This window comes from Neomonachus schauinslandi, chromosome 2 (genome assembly GCF_002201575.2).
Source record: "Neomonachus schauinslandi chromosome 2, ASM220157v2, whole genome shotgun sequence".
NCBI classification, from domain to species: Eukaryota; Metazoa; Chordata; class Mammalia; order Carnivora; family Phocidae; genus Neomonachus; species Neomonachus schauinslandi.
The window spans coordinates 104,532,173-104,540,836 of NC_058404.1; the positions used below are offsets into that span (position 1 = coordinate 104,532,173).

General features: G+C 37.7%; 1 protein-coding gene across 1 annotated transcript; it reads right to left on the reverse strand.

Moving 5' to 3' along the window:
* Positions 1–5,686: 5,686 nt before the first annotated feature.
* On the reverse strand, positions 5,687–6,483 carry LOC110575475 (RNA-binding protein 3-like). Its single transcript, XM_044912635.1, is given in 2 exon segments — positions 5,687–6,320; positions 6,323–6,483. Coding segments are annotated over 2 exon segments (468 nt in total). The 5' UTR covers positions 6,459–6,483; the 3' UTR covers positions 5,687–5,988.
* Between the last annotated feature and the right edge of the window lie 2,181 nt (positions 6,484–8,664).

Genomic DNA, 8,664 nt, shown 5'->3' on the forward strand with positions numbered 1-8,664 from the left:
TTTGCAATGACGTGGATGGAATTGGAGGGTGTTATGCTGAGCGAAATAAGTCAATCAGAGAAAGACATGTATCATGATCTCACTGATATGAGGAATTCTTAATCTCAGGAAACCAACTGAGGGTTGCTGGAGTGGGGGGCGTGGCAGGGATGGGGTGGCTTGGGTGATAGAAATTGGGGAGGGTATGTGCTGTGGTGAGTGCTGCGAATTGTGCAAGACTGTTGAATCACAGTTCTGTACCTCTGAAACAATGCAATATATGTTAAGGAAAAAAAAAAAAAGAAGATAGCAGGAGGAGAAGAATGAAGGGGGGGAAATCGGAGGGGTAGATGAACCATGAGAGACGATGGACTCAAAAACAAACTGAGGGTTCTAGAGGGGAGAGGGGGTTGGAGGATGGGTTAGCCTGGTGATGGGTATTAAAGAGGGCACGTTCTGCATGGAGCACTGGGTGTTATGCACAAACAATGAATCATGGAACACTACATCAAAAACTAATGATGTAATGTATGGTGATTAACATAACAATAAATTTTTTTTTTAAATGAGTGTTCTGATTTCTTGATGATTGACCCTTTACTATCTTGAAATGTACATCTTTATCTCTTCATCTATTTATAAGAACTCTTTTAAAAACCTTCTTTACCAATTCCAAAATTTAGGTAATCTATGAGACTGTCTTTCATCTGTTGTTTTCATAGTTAGATGTTATATTTTCTTTGGTCAACACACATCTAGTAATTTTGATATTATGCAGGGAAATATGGATGTCATGTTCCTGAGAATCTAGATTTCTTGTCTTCCTGTAAAGCCCACTGAGTTTTGTACTACTGGGCATCTAATTTACTAGAGGATCAGCTTGATCCTGTTGAGGCTTGGTTTAAGACTATTTAGTTGTATTAAGATGGCCTTAGGTAACCTTCTTTAAGTATATCCTTCTAGACTTTTCAACTGAATTTCCAAGATATTCAGTAAGTTTTCTCCACTGTGGATAGTTGAAACTCCAGTTTTTTCCAGCACCATGTTATGTCCAGAATCATTCAACTCACAGTCACCCTGTAACTGTTCTGCTCTAGTCCTTGTAAAATGTTGCTCTGTACATAGTATAAAATAGTATTTGGCCCAGACTCTTTCTAGTGTCTCTCTATGTTGATTTCTGATATTCCTTCTCTGAACATCTTTCTCCTATCTGGTATGTTCCCAGAACATTACAGTTACCTTGGCAGCCCCAAACACTGATTTCTGTTTCCTTCACCTTGCATGATTGCTGCTTTCTTTTTGGACTCTGCTTCCCTCCACTTCCTTTTGGAAAGAGGACTTCCCAGGAGAAAATCGGAGTGAATGTGTAGCATTCCTCCTGCATTTATCTTCTCTGGAGAATTATATCAAGTATTTCTGTTGTCTAATGCCTGAAAACAGTTGCTTTACATAGTTTTTCCAGTTCTGTAGTTGTTGATGTCATTGTTCTATCATGGCCAGAACTTAAAATGCAGATAGACATTTTTTCTGTGTGAAGAACTACATTACTGTTTTTTTTTCTTTTCAAGTTTTTATTTACATTCTAGTTAGTTAACATATATGGTAAAATTGGTTTCAGGTGTACAATTTAGTGATTCATCACTTACGTGTAACACCCAGTGCTCATCACAACAAGTGCCCTCCTTAATACCCATCACCCATTTAGCCCATCCTCCACCTACCTCCCTCCGTCAACGCTCAATTTGTTCTCTATAGTTTGAGTCTTTTATGGTTTGTTTTCCTCTTTTTCCTTTCCTTCCCCAATGTTCATCTGTTTTGTTTCTTAAATTCCACATACAAGTGAAATCATATGGTGTTTGTCTTTCTCTGACTAACTTCTTTTGCTTAGCATACTACACTCTAGCTCTATCCACATTGTGCAAAGGTAAGATTTCACTCCTTTTGATGGCTGAGTAATATTCCTGTGTGTGTGTGACATCTTTATCCAGTCATCAGTTGATGGACATTTGGGCCCTTTCCATAATTTGGCTGTTGTTGATAATGCTGCTATAATCATTAGGGCACATGTGCTCCTTTGAATCATTATTTTTGTATCCTTTTGGTAAATACCTAGTAGTGCAATTGCTGGACGATAGGGTAGTTCTACTTTTAACTTTTTGAGGAACCTTCATACTGTTTTCCAGAGTGGCTGCACCAGTTTGCATTCCCACCAACAGTGTAAGAGGGTTCCCCTTTCTCCAAATCCTTGCCAACATCTGTTGTTTCCTGAGCTGTTAATTTTAGCCATTCTAACAGGTGTGAGGTGGTATCTCAGCATGGTTTTGATTTGGATTTCCCTGATGATGTGTGATGTTGAGCATCTTTTCATGTGTCCATTAGCCATCTGGATGTCTTCTTTGGAAAAATGTCTGTTCATGTCTTCTGCCCATTTCTTGACTGGATTATTTGTTTTTCTGGGTGTTGAGTTAAAGATAAGTTCTTTATAGGTTTTGGATACTATCCCTGTATCTGATATGTCATTTGCAAATATCTTCTCCCATTCTATTCTGTAGGCTGCCTTTCAGTTTTGTTGATCATTTCCTTTACTATGCAGGAGGTTTTTATTTTGATGGGGTCCTGGTAGTTCATTTTTGCTTTTGTTTCCCTTGCTTCTGGAGACGTATCTGGTAAGAAGTTGCTACAGCTGAGGTCAAAGAGGTTGCTGCCTGTGTTCTCCTCTAGAATTTTGATGGATTCCTGTCTCACATTTAGGTGTTTCATTCATTTTGAATTTATTTTTGTGTTTGGTGTAAGAAAGTGGTCCAGTTTCATTCTTCTGCATGTTGCTGGCCAGTTTTCTCAACACCATTTGTTGAAGAGATTTGTCTTTTTCCCATTGGATATTCTTTCCTGCTTTGTCAAAGATTATTTGACCGTATAATTGTGGGTCCATTTCTGGGTTTTCTGTACTGTTCCATTGACTTGTGTGTCTGTTTTTGTGCCAGTACCATACTGTCTTGATGACTACAGCTTTGTAATATAGCTTGAAGTCTGAAATTGTGATGCCTCCAGCTTTGCTTTCTTTTTCAGGATTACTTTGGCTATTTGGGGCCTTTTGTGGTTCCATACAAATTTGGATTGTTTGCTCTAGCTCTGTGAAAAATTCTGGTGGTATTTTGGTAGGGATTGCCTTAAATGTACAGATTGTTCTGGGTAGTATAGACATTTTAACAATATTTGTTTTTCTAATCCATGAGCATGGGATGTGTTTCTATTCTGGTCTAAATGGTTTCTACAGTCTTTCAGAGACAACAGGTTTGTGGACTTTTCTATCACCCTTTCTGTCTCCCTTCCCTGCTATGAAGGGAGAATTCTCTTTATAAAGGATGCTCTTAATGACAGTTGGGTGTTCTCCAGCAGCTTCTAATTTATTGATTGAGCTCTACACTCCTTTGAATAATTCCTATTGTTAATTTTGCTTAAACTAAAACATAAAATAAATATAGGTAATATTTTTTACAATTTTTTTTTCACAGATGCACCAATGGTCTGACAGTGGAAATGAGCATCAAGAAATCCAAAATGCTTATTTAAAGGCTTACAAAGTGTTGAGATGATGTGTTATTTCCACACTGCTGTCTAACGTCATAAATACAATTCCCTTGATTTAGAAAATTACTTGTTTCTACATCTTTAGAATCTACCTATTAATTAGCTTTTAAATATTTATTTAGCTCATGCTCTGTGTCTGGCACTGGGTTAAGACAGAATAACCTCTTTTAGGTAACTGAGCAGAAGGAAAATAGTCCCAATAGGTTAAAAAAGGTGATTCTGTGAGTATTTGACTAAGTATTTTAGTTGGCTGAAATGAGTTTGAATGGAGCATAAGGAACATTTTAGGAGAGGGAACAAACTTCTGGTTGCTTAGCTGAAACCATAGAGAATGGGGAAAAGGAGCACATAGCAATTTGTACCTAGTAATTTGATCTTTTTTAAAAAACTTTTATTGTTATGTTAATCACCATACATTACATCATTAGTTTTTGATGTAGTGTTCCATGATTCATTGTTTGTGCATAACACCCAGTGCTCCATGCAGAACGTGCCCTCTTTAATACCCATCACCAGGCTAACCCATCCTCCAACCCCCTCTCCCCTCTAGAACCCTCAGTTTGTTTTTCAGAGTCCATCGTCTCTCATGGTTCGTCTCCCCCTCGGATTTCCCCCCCTTCATTCTTCTCCTCCTGCTATCTTCTTTTTTTTTTCCTTAACATATATTGCATTGTTTGTTTCAGAGATACAGAACTGTGATTCAACAGTCTTGCACAATTCGCAGCACTCACCATAGCACATACCCTCCCCAATTTCTATCACCCAAGCCACCCCATCCCTGCCACGCCCCCCACTCCAGCAACCCTCAGTTGGTTTCCTGAGATTAAGAATTCCTCATATCAGTGAGATCATGATACATGTCTTTCTCTGATTGACTTATTTCGCTCAGCATAACACCCTCCAATTCCATCCACGTCATTGCAAATGGCAAGATCTCATTCCTTTTGATGGCTGCATAATATTCCATTGTGTATATATACCACTTCTTCTATATCCATTCATCGGTCGATGGACATCTTGGCTCTTTCCATAGTTTGGCTATTGTGGACATTGCTGCTATAAACATTGGGGTGCACATACCCCTTTGGATCCCTACATTTGTATCTTTGGGGTAAATACCCAGTAGTGCAATTGCTGGATCATATGGTAGCTCTATTTTCAACTTTTTGAAGAACTTCCATACTGTTTTCCAGAGTGGTTGCACCAGCTTGCATTCCCACCAACAGTGTAGGAGGATTCCCCTTTCTCCGCATCCCTGCCAACATCTGTCATTTCCTGACTTGTTAATTTTAGCCATTCTGACTGGTGTGAGGTGGTATCTCATTGAGTTTTGATTTGGATTTCCCTGATGCCGAGCAATGTTGAGCACTTTTTCATGTGTCTGTTGGTCATTTGGATGTCTTCTTTGGAAAAATGTCTGTTCATGTCTTCTGCCCATTTCTTGATTAGATCATTTGTTCTTTGGGTGTTGAGTTTAAGAAGTTCTTTATACATTTTGGATACTAGCCCTTTATCTGATATGTCACTTGCAAATATCTTCTCCCATTCTGTTGGTTGTCTTTTGGTTTTGTTGACTGTTTCTTTTGCTGTGCAAAAGCTTTTTATCTTGATGAAGTCCCAATAGTTCATTTTTGCCCTTGCTTCCCTTGCCTTTGGCGATGTTTCTAGGAAGAAGTTGCTGTGGCTGATGTCGAAGAGGTTGCTGCCTGTGTTCTCCTTTAGGGTTTTGATGGACTCCTCTCTCACATTGAGGTCTTTCAACCATTTTGAGTCTGTTTTTGTGTGTGGTGTAAGGAAATGGTCCAGTTTCACAGAATGCGCTTTTTTTTTTTTCATGTTTCAACTTTTTAATCAGCTCCATGGACATCCTAAAATGCTAAATGAGACACAACAGAATATTTTTTCTTCCAGTACTAAAAAAAGGACATTCACAAATATTTTTTAAGAAATTTCTGTATACTTAGGGTGGTGACCTTGAATAAAAAAAACCCACCTCTAATTATTTTGATTTCTTGTACTTGCTATTTGGAAATTTCTTCCTCATCATGATAAACATTGTATACAGGCTTTCAAATGTCTGTTATTTTTTTAAAGCAGTCTGAACAAACATTTTTTGCCATAATCGGTAATCCTGAGAGTCCAAACTGAAAAACTGGTAAAAGGAAAATACCCAGACTCTACAAATGTCCCAAGATTAGTATTGAAAAGGGAGAAAATTTTAGAAAACACATGGAGCTTTCTAAAAGGTCTTTGTGACAAGCTACCTTGGGAGCTCAGTTCAAAAATAGAAGTTGATGTACTAAAACAGATGTGTCAGTGCAGCTCCAAAAATCTTTATAAATACAGCCATTTGGAAGGATGATCCTGGACCAGAAGTTTTATTCCTTGTGTATCTACATTAGGTGCACATGCCTCATCTCAGTTGTCGTAATTGTCTCTGTAATTTCCTCCTGAGTAGCGGTCATAACCACCCTGGCTTCTGCCACCATAGTCTCTGGACCTTCCATATCCATACCCATATCCTCCAGGTCGACTGTCATATCTGCCACTCCCATAGCCCTGGTCCCCACCACCTCTAGAGTAGCTGCGACCATGCCCATGGGCCCCAAAGGCACCCCCTCTAGTTCCCCTGGCCGACTTGCCCGCGTGATCCACACGGATCTGGCGACCATCCAGAGACTCTCCATTCATGGCTCTCATGGCATCTGAGGCATGCTCTGGATTGGTGAAGGTGATGAAACCAAAACCTGGGGTTGCTGAGCCTCCCGGTCCTTGACAACGACCACCTCGGAAATAGGACCGAAGCTGCTGAAGTGGTCTTCCAGAGCCTGCTCATCGGTGTTGAAGTTGAGCCCTCCCACAAAAAGCTTCCCTTCTTCAGAAGACATGGCAGCTAATTTGAGTACTGCAAATTAAGCAAAAAGACCAGAAGAAGAGCTACGGTCGAGGAGCGGAGAGACTGGGCCAGAATGCACTTTTATATGCACCTAGTAACTGAGTTTCAAACTACATGAAGAAAACACTGACAGAATTAAAAGAGAAGCACTGACAAATCCACATTTATAGTTAGATATCATAACACTTATGGCTTAGTAATTGATAGAATAAGTAAACTGAAAAATCACAAAGAATATAAAATAATTTAATAACATTATCAATCAATTTAATCTAATTGCCTTTTATGGAATACTATACCCAGCACCTAGAGAATACATAGTCTTTTAAAGTGGACATGTAACATTCACAAGACAAATCATGTACTGAGCAAAAAAATGAAGTCTCAATAAATGTAGTAGAATTGAAGTCATCTAGAGTATGTTCTCTGACCATTATAAAATTAAATTTAAAATCAATTAACATAAAGCTATGATGATAATATCAAAGTATCTTAAAATCAAGCAATATATTTCTAAATAATCTATGGTTTCAAAGGGAAAACACAGAATAATTAGGAAATATTCTGACTTAAATGGTAATGAAACCACAACAGGTCCAAATTTGTGTGATGCTAACTAAAGTAATAAAGGGAAATGTATAGCTCTATATTAGAAGAGAAGACCAAAGGCTATAAAAAGAAGACTGAACATTTATTTGCACTTAGCAAATAAACAAAAGGAAGAAAATAATAAATAAAAAAGCAGAAATCAATAGAATAGAATACAATGAGATGGTAAGGGTGATCAACAAAGCCAAAGTTGATTCTTTGAAAAGATTAATAAAATTGATAACCCCTAACTAGTGTGATCAAAAACAAGAGAGGGAGGAACAAATATTAATATCAGAAATGCAAGAGTGTATCACTAGGGAAACTGCAGACATTAAATAAATAATAAGATAATATTATTTGAAAATTTCTGCTAAAAAATGAGACAACTCAGATTAAATGTAAAAATTTCTTGGGGGGAACACAAATTGCCAAAATATGTAAGAAGTTAGAGAATCCGAATATCCCAATATCTGTGTGAGTTTGGAAATAAAAGCTTTTACTTAAAGAAAATTCTAATCTAGACTCTCTGATAAATTCTACTAGCACATTAGGAAGAAATACATTTCTTTCCTTTGTTTCAGAAAATATAGGAAGAAGGAGAGGGAACAATTTTATGAGGTCAGAAAAACCTTGATACCAAAACTAGGTAAGAACATAACAAAAAATATTTTACAGACCAGTATCTCTAATGAACATAGACACAAAAACCTCCAACAAAGTATTAATAATTGAAGTCTAGCATTTTATAAAAAAGAAAATATATCATAACCAAGTGAAGCTTTTCTCAGGAAAGCAAGGCTTGTTCAACACTAGAAAATCAATTAATCTCAATAAAAATCCGCATCTCAATAGGTGCAGAAAAAGGATTTGAAAAAAATTCAATGTGATTTTGATTTGAATTTCCCTGATGGCTAATGATGATGTACATTTTTTAATGTGTCTGTTAGCCATTTGTATGTCTTCTTTGGAGAAGTATCTGTTCATGTCTTCTGCCCATTTTTTGACTTGATTATTTTTTTTTGGGGTGTTGAATTTGAGAAGTTCTTTATAGATCTTGGATACCAGCCCTTTATCTGTAGTGTCATTTGCAAATATCTTCTCCCATTTTGTGGGCTGCCTCTTTGTTTTGTTGACTATTTCCTTTGCTGTGCAGAAGCTTTTTATCTTGATGAAGTCCCAAAAGTTCCTTTTTGCTTTGTTTCACTAGCCTTTGGAGATGTATCTTGAAAGAAGCTGCTATGGCTGATGTCAAAGAGGTTACTGCCTATGTTCTCCTCTAGGATTTTGATAGAGTCCTGTCTCACATTGAGGTCGCTCATCCACTTTGAGTTTATCTTTGTATATGGTGTTAGAGAATGGTCGAGTTTCATTCTTCTGTATATAGCTGTCCAATTTTCCCAGCACCATTTATTGAAGAGACTGTCTTTTTTCCCTTGCGTATTTTTTCCTGCTTTGTTGAAGATTATTTGACCATAGAGATGAGGGTCCATATCTGGGTTCTCTATTCTGTTCCATTGGTCTGTATGTCTGTTTTTGTGCCAGTACCATGCTGTCTTGGTGGTCACTGCTTTGTAATATAGCTTGAAATCTGGCAATGTGATGGCCCC